The sequence below is a fragment of the Thamnophis elegans genome, chromosome 13, assembly GCF_009769535.1.
Source record: "Thamnophis elegans isolate rThaEle1 chromosome 13, rThaEle1.pri, whole genome shotgun sequence".
NCBI lineage: Eukaryota > Metazoa > Chordata > Lepidosauria > Squamata > Colubridae > Thamnophis > Thamnophis elegans.
The window spans coordinates 11,603,820-11,626,511 of NC_045553.1; the positions used below are offsets into that span (position 1 = coordinate 11,603,820).

At 42.7% G+C, this 22,692-nt stretch overlaps 1 protein-coding gene across 1 annotated transcript in view; it reads left to right on the forward strand.

The window, feature by feature from the left end:
* GALNT9 (polypeptide N-acetylgalactosaminyltransferase 9) overlaps positions 1-22,692 on the forward strand; it is a 137,742-nt gene that overhangs the window by 84,778 nt on the left and 30,272 nt on the right. Inside the window, exon 6 of the mRNA XM_032229916.1 lies at positions 3,503-3,620. Coding sequence (XP_032085807.1) covers positions 3,503-3,620 — 118 coding nt within the window. The remainder of the gene's footprint in view (positions 1-3,502; positions 3,621-22,692) is intronic.

Sequence of the window (22,692 nt, forward strand, 5' to 3'; positions counted from 1 at the left end):
TACCGACCCAGCCCTCTCTAAGCAGTTTACAGAGTCACTATCTTTTCCCCAACAATCTGGGTCCTCATTTTGCTGACTGTGGGAGGGTGGAAGTCTGAGTCAACCGTGAGCCAGTTGGGATCGAATTGCTGGCAGTTGGCAGAATCAGCCTGCAATACTGCATTCTAACTGTGCATGATGGATGGATGGATGGATGGATGGAAGGATGGAAGGAAGGAAGGAAGGAAGGAAGGAAGGACAATAGCAATACTATTAGACTTATATACCACTTCACAGTGCTTTACAGACCTCTCTAAGTTATTTACAGAGTCAGCGTCTTGACCCACAATCTGGGTCCTCATTTTAACGACCTTGGAAGGATGGAAGGCTGAGTCAACCTTGAGCTGGTCACAATCAAACTGCCGAACTGCTGGCAGTGGGCAGAATTCTCTGGCACATGCTGCATTCCAGCCACTGTGCCACCACAGCTCTTAAATAACTCAAGCTGGTGAACACAAATAATGAAAGATTATAATTCAACCAAAATATGTGTACTATTACCAGGACTATATAAACTTGTCAGCTGCAGTAAATATGATGAATATTATTTTATTTTGTACTACAATGTAAGACACGCAGCTGCCACCCCTGTTCACGCATTGAATGTTTGTAAAAAATTAAAAAATGAAACACTTTTTTTTTTAAAAAAAGGTGAACATATCCAACACATCACTCTCTTCTTGTTTTCCCCACCACAATAACCCAGCGAGGTGGGTTGGTCTGAAAAAAAGGGACTGGCCCAAAGTCACCTAGGTGGCTGTCATGGCTGAAACAGGACTACAACTCACAGTCTCCCGATGAGTAGCCCAAGGTTACCCAGCCATCTTTCATGGTTAAGACAGGACTAAAACTCGCCTTCTCCTGGGGATTGACCCAAAGTCACCCAGAGAGCTTCCATAGTTTAGGCAGGACTTGAACTCACGGCCTCTGGCTTTCTAGCCTGGTGCCTTAACCACTAGACCAGTGATGGCCAACGAGTGCCAAAAAGGTCACATGGAATTGTCGGGGCTGCGCTCCGGAAAAGCTGAACTACCAGGTTTTAGCACGCATGTGTGCCCAACGATCAGCTGGCTGGCGTGCATACCAGTAATGCTATCCTATTATCTCCACTCCCGGTAGCGGGAGCATGGAAGGTCCTTGATGATGTCTGGATGGGTGGGAGGAGCCTCGCGCTGCTGAACCAATGAGAACTGGATTACATACCAGGTTTGGTGCATAAGCAGGCTGGTTTTTAGCACTGCCCCTTGCGCGAAGGGGTTGCACTCCAGAAAAGCCAAACTTCTGCATTCTGGCATGCATGCGCACCCAACAATCCGGTGGGCAATGCGCATGGGCACACCAGTTTTTGGCACTGCCGCGCAGGCAACAGACAGCTGATCGCCATGCGCACATGCGAATGCAAAATCCTGGAAGACAAAGAGTGAAAGCCGTGCATGCCGGGCGACATGGCTTCATGTGCCCCCTCACGAAGGTCACAGCACTCGGTCAAACTGGCTCTCCTTGTTTGCCTTGTTGTTGAACGTTGGCTATTGTGCAAGGCAAGAAATGCAACGGAAATGCCTTTTTCTAGTTAACTCCGGGACTCGGTGTCTCATGGGCTAAGACGCTTGTTGGTCAGAAAGGTCGGCAGTTCGGTGGTTCAAATCCCTAGTGCTGCATAACGGAGGGAGCTCCCATGACTTGTCCCAGCTTCTGCCAACCTAGCAGTTCGAAAGTTACTTTTTTTAATTGGCTTTTATAGCTGCCATTATCAAATTTACAAGCAATGCCTTTTTGTTGTTGTTGTTTTGACTTTTGACTTTTTCAAAGCAAGGTCCAAAAGAGGATGGTACATATTCAGAAAGTAATAGAGATGTAAACATTGTATATATTGTAAAAATGAGTAAAAATGAAACAAGGGTGTATATATATGAAACAATAGGTCGTAGAATGGGAAATCTGAAATTAGAAAAAAGAATACTGATAACAGAAAGCTGTAAAAGTGTAATTGTGATCTTAATATTTTAAAAATGCTGAATAAAAATGATATTTTTTTAAAAAATATCCAGAAAGGTCAGCAGTTTGGCGGTTAGAATCACTAGTGCAACGTAACGGAGTGAGCTCCTGTTACTTGTCCCAGCTTCTGCCAACCTAGCAGTTTGAAAGCATGTAAAAAATGCAAGTAGAAAAATAGGGACCACCTTTAGTGGGAAGGTAACAGGTGTTGAGTCATGCCGGCCACATGACCACGGCGACATCTTCGGACAGCGCTGGCTCTTCAGCTTTGAAACAGAGATGAGCACCGCCCCCTAGTGTCCGGGATGACTAGCACATATGTATGAGGGGAACCTTTACCTTTACTTTTAGTTAACTCTGACCAGCCACAAGTGGATGGGCCCATGTTGTATCCGTGCTCTCAGCCTTTGCTGTCATGCTTCCAACTTTCTGCCTGTCTGCCTCCTTGATTAAAAAAAAAGCTGTTTTGTGAGTGGTCCTCCACAGTGTGAAATCAAGGATTATAGAATTTGGCTGGATAATACTGTAAAGGAAGTCATTATGAACCGCAATAAACCTGGCAGGGGTTTTGCTGATTCAATTTATCAGCTGTCTGTAGCGTGGCTGTAATGATGGTTGTTATTATTTTGATTAAAGACAAATTGATTAGACTGTGGGATACCCCCGCCTCCCCTGGTAGGGAAAGGTTGCTTTCTCTTTGTGTATTTTTTAGGGAAAGCAGGATTAAAGTCCCATTAATGGAGGTTTTACAGCCAGGGCCTAATAAACAGTAAACTCAATCATCATGAAAATAGGAGGTAATAGCTTTCTAAGGCTATAACGATCTTGGAGGTATGGATCAAGGACAGGTGAATTTAAGACCTGGGATGAGTTAGTGGTTCTTTATGAAGCTTGACACATTTGCCTGGCCCTGGATCTGCAAGTCATAATTGGATGGCCGTGGTTCCATCCCTCATTTTCGAAACTTTGGAGGTCAAATTTGGACTTTCTGATGATGTTTTCAGAAGGATATGCGCTCTTCCTATTTTTAACTAAAACACACTCCTTCCTTCCTTCCTTCCTTCCTTCCTTCCTTCCCTCCCTTCTTCTTCATCTTCTTCTTTTCCTCCTCCTCCTCCTTCTCCTCCTCTTCCTTCTTCCTTCCCCTTCCTCTTCTCCTTCTCCTCCTTCCTCCTCCTCCCCTCCTCCTTCTCCTCCTCCTCCTCCTCCTCCTCCTTCTTTGTCTCCTCCTCCCCGCCTCTTCGCCTTCTCCTTCTCCTCCTTCTTCTCCTCCTCCTCCCCCTCCCTCTCCCTCTCCTTCTCCTCCTCTTCCTTCTCCTCCTCCTCCCCCCTCCTCCTTCTCCTCCTTCTTCTTCGTCTCCTCCTCCCCCTCTTCTTCCTCCTTCTCCTTCTCCTCCTCCTCTTCCTTTTCCTCCTCCCTCTCCTTCTCCTTCTCCTTCTCCTTCTGGTTCCCTCTCTGACTCAACAGGACACCAGCCATGATCGGGTGTTCGTTTGTGGTGAATAGAGAGTACTTCGGAGAGATTGGCCTGCTTGATCCTGGCATGGAGGTTTACGGAGGAGAAAACATTGAACTCGGTATGAGGGTGAGTTGCATGTCCCTTGTCTTCATGGTTTGATGTTCAGTTCAGGAAAGATCTGAAGAAATGAACTTTTCCCTGTTGACATGGTCATCACCACCCTTCCCTTGCTACCACGTTTCCTCAAAAATAAGACAGTGTCTTATATTTTTTGCCATCAAAAAAGGCACCAGGTCTTATTTTCCAGGGGGGAGGGGACTCACTTGTGTGTGTGTTGCCTCCAACTTCCTTTTCACTATCAGAGGCCTTCAGGACAGACAGACAGATAAGATGGATGGATGGATGGATGGATGGATGGATGGACGGACGGACAAAAAGATCGACCGACTAGATAGATAGATGATAGATGATAGATGATAGATGATAGATGATAGATGATAGATGATAGATGATAGATGATAGATGATAGATGATAGATGATAGATGATAGATGATAGATGATAGATGATAGATAGATAGATAGATAGATAGATAGATGATAGATAGATAGATTGATAGATAGATAGATAGATAGATTGACAGACAGACGAGAGAGAAGGGGGGTGAGACAGACAGGCAAACAGGCAGACAGACAGACAAAAAAGGGAATTTCTTCTGTGGCCAGCAAGGCTTTCCTGAAGGCCTCTGCAACTGATAACAAAGCTCTGGAATTGGAAGAAATGGGGCAGCAAGGTAGGTGTTGGGGTGTGCAAAGCCTGGCTGCAAATGTCTGAAGATGTAGTAGGGCCGCTCCATCCCGTACCTCCCATCCCCACCCTAGCTTAATTTTTACCCGTGCACCCTGGAGTGGGCAGGGTCGACCCCTGTTCTTTAGCTGTTCCCTTCGTCTGGCAACTCTGTGCATGCACACAGTGGGAACATGCTCCAGCTGTTCTTCTGCCCCACTGACCAATTAAACAAACTAACTGTCTCCTGCAAATTCCACTCCCCTTTCACTCCTCTTTTATATCCTCTGGGAGGGGCCATTCATTATCCACGTGTGGCCTTACTCCCAAGTCAACCCCTGTTCTTTAGCTGTTCCCTTTGTCAGGTAACTCTGTGCATGCACACACTGGGAACAGGTTCTGCCCCACTGATGTCTGACTCTGAAGGCAGCTGATAACTGGCATATGTCCCGGGCTTCTTCTCTGCCTCTGACACAGAGCCCTCATCAGAGCCTTCCCCAGACTCCAGGACTGGCCCATTTCCCCCCCCCCCCCCAACCTCCTCACGGTCCGAATCTGCTGCCAGCTCCACTGCCTACTGGCAGGCCACAACATTAACAAGAAGTGAAGTGAGCCAGGCGCTCGTAAGTGTTTATGTCCCCAATTTTTCTGACCATTTTTTGTGGCGGTTGTTAAATGACCTCCCTAGTGATTCCCAGAGTAGATCTTTAGTAATGCATACATGGATAGTTCTTGATTTACAATCAGTTGTTTGAGTGCCAAAAAAACCCATTTGGGGAGTGGATTTGGACCTAACGTCCATGAGATTCACTTAACAACCGCTGTAAGAATTGGTTGAAAAGGTTGGATCTGATCATGTGCCGCTTTGACTTACAACCACAATGACTTACAAACCTGTCAACCCTGGAGCCATCTTTGAGCATCTCCAGAGTTGCCACACCAGGATTCCCGTCCCAATTGTGGTTATAAGTCATTGACTGCCTGTAATGCTTTAGTCTGGCAAGATTCTGTCTGTAGGTAAGGAACAATAAAGGACACTTCTCCGAGGTAACTCTTGTTCCTGAGGCCTGGCATGTAGTAAGAGAAGGATGTGTGTGTGTGTATCATTTCAAGTCGAATGGTTGTTGATTTCATTTTATTTTCTTGCACGTGCGAGCGTCCTTTAAGCTTACTTTCAAAGAAAGATTGCTCACTGTGGATGAAAACAACACCCCATTGGGCAAAAAGGAGTCCTGCGTTGCTCTGAAATCCACTCAAGCATCACACATTTCTTTATCTTGGAGAAGGCGAAGAAGACAAAGCTAAATCTCGGGACAATAGTGTCAAATTTTAAGTAGACCCTCCTGAGAACATGGCAGAATGTGGTGATGTTCCTGGAAATTGTCAGCTTCTTTGAAGGCTCGGGAATCAGCTGCTATTTTCGCATCTCCCTCGTGTGCCTTCTACACGCAAGACGCTTGTCCTTTGACTACTTATGGATCTCTCTCTGACTTATTTATTTATTTCTTCATAAAAGGGCTGCCATTGCTTTGTTCTTGATTTGATTCCCCCCCCCCCCCCCCCGGTCTTAGAATAATAAGATTTTGTGGTTTTTTGAACAGTGACTGCTTGCCTTCCTTCCTTCTTTCCTTTTCCTTTCTTGAAGGGTCCCCGTTCTGCTAGAACCATTTCTAATTGTCTTGTGGTTTGCCTACGCTGAATTTAAACTCTGAACTGTTCCTTTTGTTGCATTAACTGATAATGTAGCAGCTCCTGAAAGCCTCAGTGTGTGCCGGATCAAATATTCCCTCTTGAAAAGGAAGGTCACTGCCTTGCTATTCTCTCGAAAGATACACAAGTCACTTCTATTTTGGTTAGATGCAGGCAAGCGTTTTACCTATGTATGTAAGGTGTACCTCTGGCTGGTGAATGACAAGGCTGCTGACTCATTCATAGATGAGCCAACGTCTCTTGATGCTTCCAACCTTTATGCTTAGAACCTAGAATAAAACATTTGGAAGGGACCTTGGAGGTTTTCTAGTCCAACTCCCTACTCAAGCAGGAGACCTTACACCATTCTGAACAAACAACTGTCCAGTCTCTTCTTCAAAAACTCCAGGGATGGAGCACCCACAACTAATCAGGTTCCACTGATTAATTGTTCTCACTGTCAAGAAATTCTTCCTTAGTTCTAGATTGGATCTTTCTTTAATAACCTTCCATCAATTAGAATGGGATGGGATGGGATGGGATGGAAAGGGAAGGAAAGGAAAGAAAAGGAAGGGAAGGGAAGGGAAGGAAGGGAAGGGAGGGAAGAGAAGGGAAGGAAGGGAAGAGAAGGGAAGGGTAGGGAAGGGAAAGGAAGGGAGGGAAGGGAAGGGAAGGGCGGGAAGGTTAGGGTAGGGTAGGGTAGGGTAGGGTAGAATAGAATAGAATAGAATAGAGCAGAAAAGAACAGGACAGAACAGAACAGAACAGAATAGAATATTTTATTGTCTAAGTGTGATTGGACACACAAAGAATTGGTCTCCGATGCATAAACTCTCATTGTACTGTACATAAAAGCTATCAATGATAAATCATGATCATAAATACATTCATCATGAATCATAAGATACAGCAGTGATAGTCATTGGATACTAAATAAGCAATCAGCATACATCAAACTAGGATACTAAGTAAAGCAATTCATATAAATCGTACAATACAAGCATCAAAGTTATAGTCATAAGAAGATAAGGAAACACGTAATAGGAAAGATAAGAAGAACAATAGTAATACAGCCTTACTAGATAGTTTGACAGTGTTGTGGGAATTTGTTGTTTAGCAGAGTGTTGGCACAGGGGAAAAACATTACTTCTTTTTCTGTCCTCTTGAGCTTTGGAGAATAAGCCAATCCCCTCTTCTTTGTGACAGCACCTCTAGTACTGGAAGGCAGTTATCATCTCCTCTCTAATCCTTCTCTTTGATAGGCTACTCATACCTAGGTCCCTCAATCATTCATCATTCAATTTAGCCTCCCTTTATAGTCTTTGTTGCTCTTCTCTGCATTCTTTCTAGGGCCTCAGCATCATTTTTGTATCAGGGTGACCAGAACTGTACACAGTATTGTCCCCAAAGGTGCTTTTCCAAGAGGCAAATGGACTTTCTGGTTTTTCTTTGAAGACATTTTGCTTCTCATCCAAGAAGCTTCTTCAGCTCTGATTGGATGGTAGGGGAATGGAAGGATTGATATTCTTTGCAGACAGCTGGTCATTTGCATCCTTTTAGAGCGTCATTTGAACTGGTTCTGGGAAAGACTCCTGCGAGTCCCTTGGACTGCAAGGTCATCCAGCCGGTCAGTCCTAGAGGAGATCAACCCTGACTGCTCTTTAGAAAGCCAGATCCTGAAGAGGAAACTCAAAGACTTTGGCAACCTAACGAGAAGGAAAGACTCCCTGGAGAAGAGTCTGATGCTGGGAATGATGGAGGGCAAAAGAAGAAGGGGACAGCAGAGAAGGAGGGGGCTGGATGGAGTCACAGAAGCAGTCAGTGTGAGCTTCAATGGACTCCGGGGATGGTAAAGGACTGGAAGACCTGGAGGCATGTTGTCCATGGGGTTGCGATGGGTCGGACATGACTTTGTAATAACAACAACAAGAGAGTCACTGAGACACTTGGAGGTTTTTCTGTGTCCTCAGGGTCACCTGAGTCGTGCAAATGGATGTAGAGTTATAGTAGTCAACAGTGAAGGGACACAAGGCAGAAAACATTCTGCAGCCAAGAAGACTCCACACCCATGTGACCACTCAGGTGACCCTGAGGACACAGATAAACCTTCAAGTGGCCTCAACGACCCTCTAAAAGGATGCAAATGACCAGCTGTCTGCAAGGAGTGTTAATCATTCCCTTCCCCACCATCCAATCAGAGCTGAAGAAGCTTCTTGGATGAGAAGTGAAATGTCTTCAAAGAAAAACCAGAAAGTCCAGTTGCCTCTTGAAAAAGCACCTTTGGGACAACCAGGACCTGAATGACTGAGAATTTCCACAGACATATAGTGATGTACACAGTACTCTAACGGTGCCTTCACTAAGTGCAGCATAAAGCGGTATTATTAGGTTTTTTTGCAATCTTGAAGCTATCCTTCTGTTGATATAACCCAGAGCTGTTTTGGCAAGCACTCAGTTTGCATGATGTGTTGTTGAGCCTGCAATTTTGACGCCACACACCTTAATCACTTTTTATTTATTTTTAGTTTTTAATTATTTATTTCATTTGTCGAACATGTACTAGATAACAGGCATGCGTATAAACATGGACGTGAACAAGGAATGAGTACAAGTAAATGGGGATAGTAGTATAGGGATGTTAGGCACGCTGGTGTGCTTAGGCACACCCCCTTTATGGACCTCTTAGGAATGGGGTGAGGTCCAGGGTACACAGTTTGAAGTTGAAGCTGAGGAGGTTTGAGGATATAATAACAAAGTCAAGTATAGCATTCCAGGCGTTGACCACTCTGTTGCTGAAGTCATATTTTATGCAATCAAGTTTGCATTACCTTGAGTTTGCATTGATTGTTTTCCATGTATTATTGTGATTGAAGCTGAAGAAGTCATTGACAGGGAAGCCTTTGCAGCAGACAATTTTGTGTACTACACTTAGGTCAGACCACAAGGCGGAGTAGTTCCAGGTTATCCAAGCCCAAAATTTCAAGCCTGGTGGCATAAGGGATTCTATTGTGAGCAGATGAGTAGAGTACTCTTCTCATGAAATATCTCTGGATGTGTTCAATTGTACAATACAATACAATAGCAGAGTTGGAAGGTCTTCTAGTCCAACGCCCTGCCTAGGCAGGAAACCCTATACCATTCCAGACAAATGGCTATTTAACATCTTCTTAAAGACTTCCAGTGTTGGGGCATTCACAACTTCTGGAAGCAAGCTGTTCCACTGATTAATTGTTCTCACTGTCCGGAAATTCCTCCTCAGTTCTAAGTTGCTTCTCTCCTTGATTAGTTTCCACCCATTGCTTCTTGTTCTGCCCTCAGGTGTTTTGGAGAATAGTTTGACTCCCTCTTCTTTGTGGTGACACCTGGATATTGGAACACTGCTATCATGTCTCCCCTAGTCCTTCTTTCTATTAAACTAGGCATACCCAGTTCCTGCAACCGTTCTTCGTATGTTTTAGTCTCCAGTCCTCTAATCATCTTTGTTGCTCTTCTCTGCACTCTTTCTAGAGTTGTGTTAATGTATGATATACAGTGTGGATTCCAGGCAGATGAGCTATATTCGAGGATTGGTCTGGCAAAGGTTTTGTATGGCTTTGCAAAATTAGGTTAACAACTCTTAATTCCCTTTTGTGGCAATGCTTTTACAGTGAGTTCTGGGGCTTAGATCATTTGAGATGAGGACTCTTAGGCAGAGGTGGGTTCTGCCAATTTGGTCATGGCCGCATCACATGCTCGCTGCATGAACATTCACAGTGCAATAAAAATTCCTCCGTGCATGGGCAGAAGCAAAAAACAAGATGGCGTCACTATAGCACCGCCTGGAGAACTGGTTCGGGGGTGTGGCAGGCCTGGGTCACTGCCGAGTCCAGTGACCCAGGCCACGAAACCACTACTGATTTGGCTGAACCAGTCCGAACCTGTAGGAACTCACCACTGCTCCTAGATCCTTCACAGAGTGAGGGTCGCCTATGAGGTTGTATCCACTCAGCTTGTGTTTGTTGTTCTGATTTTCATTGCCTTTTCTTGTTTTGTGGTTGCAAGGCATACTTCCTTTCCCTTTTTCTTTTTCTCTCCCCCCCCCCTTTTTTTATAACCTCTTTCAGCACGTCTGGCTTTTTGAAATTCTGGGAGTGACGCAGTCGATGGGGGTTTCCTGGGGGCAGCTCTGTTCTTTTTCTCCTAGGTTGATTGGATCGGGATTAATATTTTTTCTCCGGTGGATGTGACAGTCAGGTTGATGCAGGAGTGCCACACCGGCTTAGCCCGAACCCTTTGAGATTTTTAATTAAACCCAGCAGGCTGACTGTGTTCCCTTTTGAAGTTCTGCTTTCGCTTACACAGGTCCCCAGGGCTACCTTCAGAATGCCAGCGTGTGGCGGCATTCTCTTGGTCCACCTGATAACACAGACAGGCTTATAAATAACTAGCGCAAATCTTCCCGGGAGTTTGGGACGTGGGGGGCGAGTGGGGGGAGAGACACCGATTTAATGCTCGGGCTGCTAATCTTTAATTTGAAACCCCGGAACCCTGCAAAGAGCCGCCGTTGCGTTTCCGAATAACAAAGTAGCATTTGAAGTGTTAGAGAAACTGATAGGGCTCAGGAAGATGAGGAATTTGAGGAATTAATGACCGCGGGCATGAAAATCGTGTAGAAGCAGGACCTCACAGTTGGAAGCCTTCGCCGGGGGTTCCTGCAACCAATCCCTTATATTCTGAAGAGATGACGGCATGCACAAATGGTAAAAAGGAGGGAAATCATACTCCTACAAGACTTAGAAAGCTGAAAGATCCACAGTACTCATTGCCTAGAAGAGAAGAGAAGAGAAGAAGAGAAGGGAAGAGAATAGAGAATAATAGAAAACAGAATAGAATAGAATGATAGTAAAAAGAACAGAAGAAAAGAGAAGAGAAAGAAGAGAATGGAATACAGAATGATAGAAAACAGAATAGAATAAGAATAGAATAGATTAGAATGATAGAAAACAGAATAGAATGGAATAGAAGAGAACAGAACAGAATAGAAAAGAACAGAATAGAGAATGATAGAAAACAGAATAGAATAAGAATAGAATAGTATGGAATGGAATGGAATAGAATAATAGAAAACAGAATAGAATAGAATAGAAAGAAGAGAAGAGAAAACAGAAGAGAAGAGAAGAGTAAACAATGATAGAAAGCAGAATGGAATGGAATGGAATGGAATAGAAGAGAAGCGAACAGAACAGAATAGAGAATGATAGAAAACAGAATAGAGTAAGAATAGAATAGTATGGAATGGAATGGAATAGAATGATAGAAAACAGAATAGAATAGAATAGAAAGAAGAGAAGAGAAAACAGAAGTGAAGAGAAAAGAATGATAGAAAACAGAATAGAATAAGGATAGACTAAGAATAGAATAGAATAGAATAGAATAGAATAGAATAGAATAGAATAGAATAGAATAGAATAGAATAGAATAGGTTTATTGGACACAGAAGGAATTTGTCTTGGGTGCATAAGCTCTTAGTGTACATAAAAATACATTCATCAAGTATCATATGATACAACACTTAGTGATAGTCATAGCATACTAAATAAGCAATCAAATCATATTAGGAAACTAAATAAAGCAATATAAATCACAAAGATACAAGCAACAAAGTTATAGTCATAAGCAGGAGGAGATAGGTAATAGGAAGGATGAGGCAAAGAACAATAAGACAGTCTTACTAAGAGAATGCACAAGTTGGAAATGTACTAAGCGAGTAGGCCTAAGGTAATCCTCGATTTACAGAACTTCATTTGAAGTTACAACAGCACTGAAAAAAGTGACTTATGGCTGTTTTTCACACAACCGTTGCAGCATCCCCATGGTCACGAGAACAAAATCCAGACAACCTTCTGACAAGCAAAGCCAGGTTCACTTAACAACCATTTCACTAACTTAATAACTGCAGTGAGTCACTCAACAACTGTGGCAAGAAATAGGACAAAAATTCACTGAACAACTGTCTCACTTGCCAACAGAAATTCCAGGTTCAATTGTAGTCGTAAGTTGAGAACTAACTGTACTGTAAGGATTCTTCTCACAAGACTACCATACCCTCCCAGGGGTTCCAGGTTGGTGTGGAATATGGTGATATTAGTCTATCTTAACTCATTCCATTTCGGAAGACTTCATGGATGTATCCCGGTAGAATATGGAGCAACAATAGAGAAGTGATTTATCATTGCTTTCTTCTAGGATTTTTAAATTTTTAAAATATATTCTTGGGGGTCTCTCTTGCAGTACTAATCAAACTGGACCCAGTTTAACTTTTCATGATCAGTGTTGACTAGATGCTGCCACTTAGTTCAACAACTATCATATTTTTTGGAGTATAAGAAGCACCTTGTTCCCCCCCAAAAGAGGGTGAGAATCTGGGTGCGTCTTATACACTGAATACAATATTTTTAGTCTCCCAAACCCCTGCCCCTTTCACTAAAATGGCTGTGCAGAGGTTTTGGGAGGCTTGCAAAGTGCTCCTGGGGGCTGGAGAGAGCAGAAATAAGCGAAAAACAGGCCATTTTTCGCCCGTTTTTCCCCAGTCCCCAGGAGCACTCTACAAATCTCCTAAAGGCTATGCATACCCTATTTTTGGGCAACAACATTGGCCATCTTTTGCTCATTTGGGCCCCCCAGCTCCCAGGAATACTTTGCAGGCCTCTCAAACTCTTTCTATGCCCCTTTTTCATTAAAAAAATGAGGCATGGAGAGGGTTTGGGAGGTCTGCAGAGTGCAAAACCATTTTTTAAAAAATGTACCTCTTCAAAATCCTGGTGTGTCTTATACTCCGAAAAATATGGTACTTTTGAAGGTCCCAGGTATTCATCTTGAAGCAGAAGCTGTGCTGTGCTGTCAATGTTACACCACCCAGTGCTGTCCATGGTGCTGAAACTGGGTACTTCAATGCACTTCCATCCATTGGTTTTTGAGGCATTCTTTCATTTAAATTTTAAAAAGAAGGGACGCGGTGGGTCAGTGGCTAAGACCCTGAGCTTATCGATCAGAAAGGTCAGCAGTTCGAATCCCTGGCACACGTAATGGACTGAGCTCCCATTACTTGTCCCAGCTTCTACCAACCTAGCAGTTCGAAAGCATGTAAAAATGCAAGTAGAAAAAGAGGAGCCATCTTTGGTGGCAAGGGAACCATGGAGACGTCTTCAGACAGCACTGGCTCTTCGGCTTTGAAATGGAGATGAGCACTGCCCCCTAGAGTCGGGAACAATTAGCACATATGTGCAAGGGGAACCTTTACCTTTACCTTCATTTAAATGGCTACTGATCTGGATGACTAAAACTCTTCTGAATAAAATACAAGGTCCTAGGAACTTACAGGAAGTCGCAAAGGCTAGTTGGTAGTAAATATCAAAACACTAATTTGTAAAGTGTCAGTGCTTGCAATTCTCCAGGCTGTTCTCTTCTCAGACAGACAGCCCAAATGAGAGAAGAAATTTGATTAGAAATCGAGCAGAGAAGAAAGGATATATTAAGAGTATTGCTGTGTTTCACAAATAATGGATTTCCCAACCATTTTTTAAAAAATCACCCAATGTAACAGTGCTGCTACTGTTTTTAGAAGGTGCTGTCTCAATAAATGATAATTTTCTGAGCATCTTTTTCTGTAAGGTTAACTGTGACATCTCTTACAATAGAGCCATCTCATTTGTAAGGGCAATTGTTTGCTCAGAATATTAACTTAATATTCTGACATTCAAAAACTTGTCTTGCCTAATAGCAGAAATTTAAAAAAGAAAAAAACAGATGACTTTCCATCTTTTCAAAATTAATTCCAGTAGGAACAATGCTGTGTACGCTACATGAATGCATCTGAGTACAGTTTCTCACTGCGTATCGCAGATCTGAGACAGTTCTTCAAAAAATATCTGGAATGAACAAAAATAGCTAAAAACTATATTGTAGCCTAGTTTACATATAATTGATAGCAAGGTGAGTTCTCATCTCTTCTCCCATTTCTGTATCTTATTCCTGCAGTTTTAGGATAGTAATTTATGGCTTCAGGCAAAGAAGGATAATTGGACGGAAGCATAGGAGGTTGAAGAATTTAATTAAAAAAACATTTTCATTACTTCCTCCTACAGGAGGGCTATGCTATTTCATTACAGAGTTGGAGAAAAGTTTGGAGGTCATCTTACTCAATGCTGAAAACCATCAACGGTGATGCCAACATGCAATCTTTACTATAGAAATCCTCTAAACAATACATAGAACATAATACAGTGGTGGTCAAAATTGTGCAAATCTTTTGGGAAAAGTGTACAGTATTTTTGAGGTTTGATGGCTAATAGCCAAATCTTTTTTAGTAGTACCATAAAATTATATATCCATGGAAAGATAATTTAATCAAGAATGTAATGCAATAACTTTTATGAAGGATTTGCTATTAGAATAGCAAGTTATAAAGAAGAAAAGTGAAACATGTAGAAAAACCAAGATATACAAAAATTATCACCTTAGAAAAAAAATGAGATATACAAAAATGATCACCATGTCAGTTAATACTTAGATGGGTAACCTTTAGCATGAATTATGGCCTTACAATGTCTTCCCATGGAGTGAACCAAGACTTTTAGCTCTGGCTGTTATAATGTGAAACCAAGATTGAATAACTGCTTCTATTAACTGGGTTTTATTGCTGGCTATAACTTTTCACTGAATACACATAATTGAACAAACTTCATTGCATTACATTCTTGATTGAATTATCTTTCCATTGATATATAATTTTATGGTAAGGTAAAGCTAAAGGTTCCCCTAGCACATATGTGCTAGTCATTCCAGACTCAAGGGGGTGGTACTCATCTCCATTTCAAAGCCAAAGAGCCAGCGCTGTCCGAAGATGTCTCTATGGTCAAGTGGCCGGCATGACTCTATGCCGAAGGTGCACGGAATGCTGTTACCTTCCCACCAAAGGCAGTTCCTATTTTTCTCCTTGCATTTTTACGTGCTTTCGAACTGCTAGGTTGGCAGAAGCTGGGAAAAATAATGGGAGCTCTCTCCGTTACACAACACTAGAGATTTGAACAGTTAAACTGTCTGATTGACAAGCTCAGCATCTTAGCCATTGAGCCACCGCTCAGTTTTATGGTACTATTCCCCCCCCCCCACCAAAATGGTGTTATTAGCCATCAAATCTCAAAAATACACTTTTCCCAAAAGGTTTCCACATTTTTCGCCACGACTCTATGTATTGTTAAGGAAATTAAATACCCAGACAACACAATGTGTATTAAGCACTAAGAAATGTAATTAGCAAAAAATTAACAATATATTTTTTTAAAAAACCTCTAAAAAGCTTTTTGCTTTTCATACCCTGCGGTGTCTCACCCAATTCTTCGTTCCGCTTTTCCCAAATTTGATTAAAGGAATGTTTCTGCCATAAAACGATTAAAATCATTGTGCACGAGACCGGTCTAACAACTTTTAATTGAAATATTGCCATAGAAAAAGTGTATTTCATATTAGTCTCAACAGTTATGTATATAAAGGGCAGTCTATTAGCGAAAAACCCCAGTTGGTTCAGCTAACAAAGGCTGAGAATTTTGCTTACATTTACCCAGCTTAACAGAGTTATATCAGCTCCTTTCGGGATTCATTTTTCAGCCAAATAATTTCTCGATGCTGAAATATCTTTCATTCAGGAGAAGGTGCGCGTCACCCCAGAAGCTTGTTAAATTGTCCATTGCAGGAATTCTAGGCAGTCTGGCCACCAAGAATACATACTGATATTATCACAGTTTTTTCATCCATAAAAAACATACTCATATGAATGGCCTCGGTGGCCCAGTGGTTAGAGTGCAGTACTACTTCTCCTGACTGCTGGCTGCCTGCAATTTGGCAGTTCGAATCCAGGCTTAAGGTTGACAGCCTTCCATCTTTCCGAGGTGGGTGAGTGATGTGTTTTTGCCTGCTAAATGAGTCAGGTCACACCCCATTTCTGTGCCCCACCAGTGGCCAGCAGAGCTGGTAGCAGACTCAGAAAGTGAGGAGGTTGGGGAGGAACATGGGCCAGTCCTGGAGTCTGGGGAAGGCTCTGATGAGGGCTCTGTGTCAGAGGCAAAGATGGGGCCAGGGCCGTCGGACAGTTATCAGCTGCCTTTGGAGTTGGACATCAGTGGGGCAGAAGGACAACTGGAGCCTGTTCCCAGTGTGTGCATGTGCAGAGCTGCCAGGAGAAGGGAACGGCTGAGGAACAAGGGCCGACTTGTGAGTAAAGCCACAGGTGGATGGTGAATGGCCCCTCCCATAGGGAATAAAGAGGAGCAAAAGGGGAGTGGAGTTTGCAGGAGACAATTAGTTCAATTCATTAGGGTGAAGATCTCTTCCTGACTTCTTGCCAAGGAATTGCTGCTACAGCCTGGCGTTTGGAAGATATCCGCCTGGCAGCTCTCCAAGTCTGATAAATGTCTGTAGTTGGAAAATCTCATGAAAGATTGTTTGCCAGGACTTTGCTGGAGAGGAATTCCCTTTCACCTCAATAAAAGGGATTTTATCAGGACGAGGAGTTGGCTTCATGCTCTTGGGAGATATTTTTATGCACTGGAAGAACATCCAGGCTAGCTTGTGGCCCTAATGAGCTCTTTAAAATGAGAATGTGGAATGTGCCACCCTCAGGGTATCCTACTTTCTCCTTGTCGGCATAAGAGTCAGCTTTTAATTCTTCTTTGAAGCTGGCAGCGCTATTATGATCAAAATGATGGGCAAATCCTGTGCATCCCATCGCTGCAGCCAAAATCAATGACATTCCTCCAGGCCAAACATTAATTTATCGCCCCGCCGCATGAGTGTGTCATTCCGCTAATGAATTCTCCAGCGAGTGTAGGTGTGCTGAACAACAAAGATGAATGCTCATGTGTGCGCAGGCATAATATAGATTTATGACCTCGGAGGCTCTTGCGGTTTTGCTCATAGGCCAGGCATTTTGATGCACTTTTGCAGATAAGCTGTTTGCCTTCTGATGGATGCCTGCTTTTCAGCTCAGCAGGGAGCGAATCCGAAGGTACAAGGAAAGGTCATAGACCTTTTTCGTGATCTCCTCTTTGGCTGAATTATTAGCCTAGTTTTTGATTGTGGCAACTGATGAGTTATATTTTAAGTTACATTCATTTAATAAAAGGTTGACTCAGCCTTCCATCTTTCCAAGGTTGGTAAAATGAGGACCCAGATTGGTCGGGGCAAGAGGCTGAGCCTGTAAACAGCTTTACAGCTTTGTAAATGGCTGTAAAGCACTATAAAGTAGTATATAAACTGCTATTGTCCTTCCTTCCTTCCTTCCTTCCTTCCTTCTTCCCTCCCTCCCATCCTTCTGCTTAAACTGCTTAGAGAGCAGTAGATAAGTCTAAGAGTTAGGAAGGAAGGAAGGAAGGAAGGAAGGAAGGAAGGAAGGAAGGAAGGAAGGAAGGAAGGAAGGAAGGAAGGAAGGAAGGAAGGAAGGAATAGGCTGACTCTCTAAAACACTTAGAGAGGTCTGTAAAACACTGTAAAGTGGTATATAAGACTAAGTGGTATTGCTATTGTCATTCCTTCCTCCCTCCCTCCTTCCCTCCCTTCCTTCTGCTTAAACTGCTTAGAGGGGGCTGGAAACACTGTGAAGAGGTAGATAAGTCTAAGAGCTAGGAAGGAAGGAAGGAAGGAAGGAAGGGGCAATAGGTTGACTCTGTAAACCACTTAGAGAGGGCTGTAAAGCACTGTAAAGCACTATATAAGTCCAAGTGCTATTGCTATATAGCTATGTACACATTAACATTTATTTTTGAAGGCTCTGAATGTCAGACTCCAAACCAAGAAGGACCTCCCACCAAAAGTGTGACGTTCAAATAGAACATCAAAGAGTTTGAGTTTTGGGCTTGTGAAGTAATGTGCCTAAGTTAACTTCTTTAAGCCTATAGCAACAGCACTTAAGACTTATATACCACTTCACGGTGCTTTATAGTTCTCTCTGAGCAGTTTATAGAGTCAGCCTCTTGCCCCCAACAATCGGGGTCCTCATTTTATCCACCCCTGAAGGATGGAAGGCTGAGTCCACCTTGAGCCTGGTGGGATTTGAGCTGCCAAATTGCAGGCAGCCAGCAGTCACCAGAAGTAGCCTTCAGTACTGCCTTCTAACCACTGTGGACCAAGGAAGGATGGATGGATGGATGGAAGGAAGGAAGGAAGGAAGGTGATAAGGAAGAACACTAGCAATAGCACTTAGACTTTTATACTGCTTCACAGCCCTCTTTAAGCAGTTACAGAGTCAGCCTCTTGCCCCCAACAATCGGGGTCCTCATTTTATCCACCCCTGAAGGATGGAAGGCTGAGTCCACCTTGAGCCTGGTGGATTTGAGCTGCCAAATTGCAGGCAGCCAGCAGTCACCAGAAGTAGCCTTCAGTACTGCCTTCTAACCACTGTGGACCAAGGAAGGATGGATGGATGGATGGATGGAAGGAAGGAAGGAAGGAAGGAAGGCGATAAGGAAGAACACTAGCAATAGCACTTAGACTTTTATACTGCTTCACAGCCCTCTTTAAGCAGTTTACAGAGTCAGCCTCTTGCCCCCAACAATCGGGGTGCTCATTTTACCCACCTCGGAAGGATGAGCCTGGTGGGATTTGAACTGCCAAATTGCAGGCAGACTGCAGTCAGCAGAAGTAGCCTTCAGTACTGCACTCTAATCACTGTGCCACTGCGGCTCATAATTTCTTAAACCTATTCTGACAATCTTGTAATTGAATGAATCTATCAGGCCCAAAACAAAGAATGATATGTGACAATTCTTTCAAGCATAGTTCCTTATTGTTTCCCACCTATAGACTGAATCTTGACAGGCTGAACACTCAACTGTCTGCCTCTGCAATATACTCTGAGAACTATTAGGAACAGGCTGTCCTCGCTTTCTTTCTCTTACACATAACAGCTGGGTTGAGTTGCATCTTACTTTTCTGAAGTGCACTCTGCTCCCTCCTATGGATTCACCTCCTTACTACATTCCATCACATCATGCATGGACTCCAACTCCCAGAATTCTTCAGCCACCCTGTGTGGACTTCAATTCCCAGGATTCCTCAGCCACTATGTGTCGGGACCCAAACCCAGGACACATGGTGATTCTTCCAAGCTAAGTTATTTGTTGTTTCAAACCTATAGACAGAATCTTGCCAGGGTAAACACTCAACTATATTATATCCATAGTCTGGGAACTGTTAAGGAGAGGCTGTCTTCACTGCTTTCTCTCACACATAATATCCGGGGTCGGTTGTGTCTTATTCCTCTGGAACCCCCACCCACCCCCACCATGGCAAATCATTTTCAAAATCTTGTCAAGAAAACTGCAGGAACTAATCCCGTCAAGATCCAGGAATCAAATCTGACTTAAAGGCACCCCTCTCCACCACCACTCCCCAAAATCTCTGCAGGACAGTCTTTTAAAGGAAGAAGAAACAAAAATTGTGCTGAAGCATCTACTCTTCATTTCCCATCAATGGGGAGGTTTTACTCAGCTCTAGCAAACATTTGCCCTTGGGCTGGATTGAGTCGATCAAGCAGTTCGGTCAAATGAATCAAGAGCCATCTTGAGCCTTTAAGCATTGATAATGAAAATCCATTTTCACGTTGTCCTTCTGTTTATGGAAAATCTGGGTTAAAAGAACCAAAAGAAGTGGTGCCCAAAATTACACCTGGCAGTTTTGTGAGCGGTGAAATTTAACACTCCTTTTGATTTCCCACAGTCTGGTACTTTCTCCCCCCCCTCCCCTGCCGTCTTTCGTTTCCAGCAAATTCCCAAGAATTCAATTGTATCTCTTATTTCTGCTTAAGTGCAAGCTACTTTGGTAACCTTTCTGATCAATTCAGGCTAATTAAAAGAGTAATTTGCCTCCCTCTCACTCTCTCTTTTTAAGCCAATTTACCTTTCCAGGACGGCATTGAATGCCAGCTGTATGACTAATAATCAGCCAACTTTCATAGAGCCAATTAAGAGAAAATGAATCAGGAGAACCCATTAAGCCCGATAAAGGCCAATATGAAATAAAAGAGTTTGACTTTCCCCCCTCCCTTATTAAAACTTCAAAGCTGGGCAGAACAGGATAAAGCACATGGCTTGCATTTGAGAAATGAGAAGTATCACACTCCATTCAAAACCATAATGTTCTCCATTTTTCTTGTCCTTCTGTTCACCTGTCCTTTGGCCAATTAAAGCTTGATTGGCCAAAAGAGAAAATTATATGGGGGGGGGGAATCATCCAGTTGAAGAGTCCTTCAAGCATGTGCAATTACTCTATAATGAGAAGTTCTCTGCTGTTCCTTTTTCCCTCTTCCTTGGATGGTCTTCTGCTTGTCCTCGGGCAAGGATAATTTTGGCTGCAGTATTCGTACCCTTTTAAAGCCAAGATTTGAATACGGCAACTTGGCAACTCCCGGTTGAAGTTGGGTGGTCTCAAATAAGCCCAGCACATTGAGAACTTGGGTGGGAGGTGAATGGTGAATCCAACAATGGTAGAACACCATGGGAAGTTGGAGATGAAGGAGGAGAAAAAGAAGAAGAAGAAGAGGAGGAGGAGGAGGAGGAGGAGGAGGAGGAGGAGGAGGAGAAAATCCCTTAATCACGGCCAACATTGAAATATTTCCTGAAGAATTTTACACTCAGCATTCTTTATCTGTTTGAGGGTTTTATGAACTGGAGCACCATTTGAACACCATCATTGGCATTGACAAATTCGCAATCAGTCAATTACAGAAGGTGTCTTTACTTGGAACTGCTTCTATCCTGCAACAATATCAGTAACACCGTCAAACATCCAGATTTGCCTCTCCCAGATCCTTGGTAAGGACTCGATAGGTAGACAAAAATGCCAAACCCAGTCTAAACATCTGACCGACTGTGGAATTAATAATAATAATAATAATAATAATAATAATAATAATAATAATAATAATATACCAAGAGCAGAGGGTGGTCGAGGACTCCTACAAGTAAAACAGACTGTGGAAGAAGAAAAACACAGCTTGAATAATTACATCCAGAAAAATGAAGAACCAATGATTAAGGAAGTAAATAAAGGAGGCCTTTTAAAGACAACTAAGTCAAAAGCTGAATATAAGAAAGAAGTAATTGGGAAGCGAGCTGAAAATTGGAAAAACAAAGCAATGCATAGCCAATACCTGAAAAGTATTGAAGGAAAGCTGACCAAAAGCTGACTTGGAACTGGTTAAGATCAGGAGCACTGAAAAAAGAAACAGAAGGCTTTATTTTGGCAGCTCAAGAACAAGCCTGGCCACAAACTGCATGAAGGCAAAAATTCAACATGTTACCACCAACAGCAAATGTCGCCTCTGTAATGAGAAAGATGAGACAGTCGACCACTTGATCTGTGGGTGCAGCAAAATTTCACAAACTGACTACCTACAATGCCATGACCGGGTTGCTAAGATCATTCACTGGAAATTGTGCCAAAAGTTTGGATTTGAGTACAGCAAAAAACACTGGGAACATCAGGTTCAGAAGGTTTTAGAGAATGAGAAAGTCAAGATCTTGTGGGACTTCAGAATTCAGACTGACAAGCACTTGGCCCACAACACACCTGACATAACAATAGTTGAAAAGAAAAAAGTATGGTTCATTGACATTGCAATACCTGGAAATGCACGAATTGAAGATAAACAGCAAGAAAAAATCACAAAGTACCGGGACTTGCAAATTGAAGTTGAGCGACTGTGGGAAAAGAAATTGTGTGTTGTCCCGATTGTAATTAGAGCCCTTGGAGCAATACCTAAAGGGCTAGCTCATTATTTGCTAATTTTAAATTTATCAGACTTGAACATTTTGATTCTACAAAATCCCACCCTGCTTGGGACAGCTTATATCCTCCAACGTTACCTTAACAGTTCCTTGGTCCTTGGTTAGGACTCAAGCTGTTGAGCTACCAACCAGCCCCAAAGGCTGTGAATCTCACCAAAGATTAACCAATAATATAAACAACAATAACAACAACAATGATTTCTGTATCCAGAAAATCATGGGAACATAAAATGGAAAAAGTTATCAAACATGAGAAGGTGAAGATCTTGTGGGACTTTTGAATACAGATGGGTCATCATTTGGATCACAACACGCCAGATATCACGGTTGTAGAGGGCCAAAACATACAATTTATTGACATTGCAGTACAGGAAATGGCAGAGTCAAAGAAAAAGAACTGGGAAAAATCACGAAATACTGCAACCTGGCCAGTGAAACTACGTGATTATGGATGAAACATGTAACAGTGATACCCATTGTCATCAGGGCACTTGGCACCAAGTCCAAGAATTTTACAAAACAAGAAATTGCAGCTTCCTGCAATAACCCCAGCGGAACTGCAAAAAAAAACCTTTGCTACTCGGAACATCGTATATATTAAGAAGGTACTTGGTTGATACCTAGGATGCTGGCAGCAACCCATATCAACCATTAGCACCAGTCACTGGTATTTGCGATGCGTTTTTGAATGTTCAGTTGACTGAATTTCATGTTTAATGAACAAAGTATAGAATAATAACATCAATATCAACATCAACAACATCTTTTTGTAGATTTTTTTCTCCTCTGTATTTCCCAAGCAAAGTGCCTCCAGATGCATCATTCTTATATCTCAATGTGTCTGGCAGCTTCCATTTTAATTACTCATTATTACCTTAATCTACCAGCGCTCCAGGGCACTTTGGA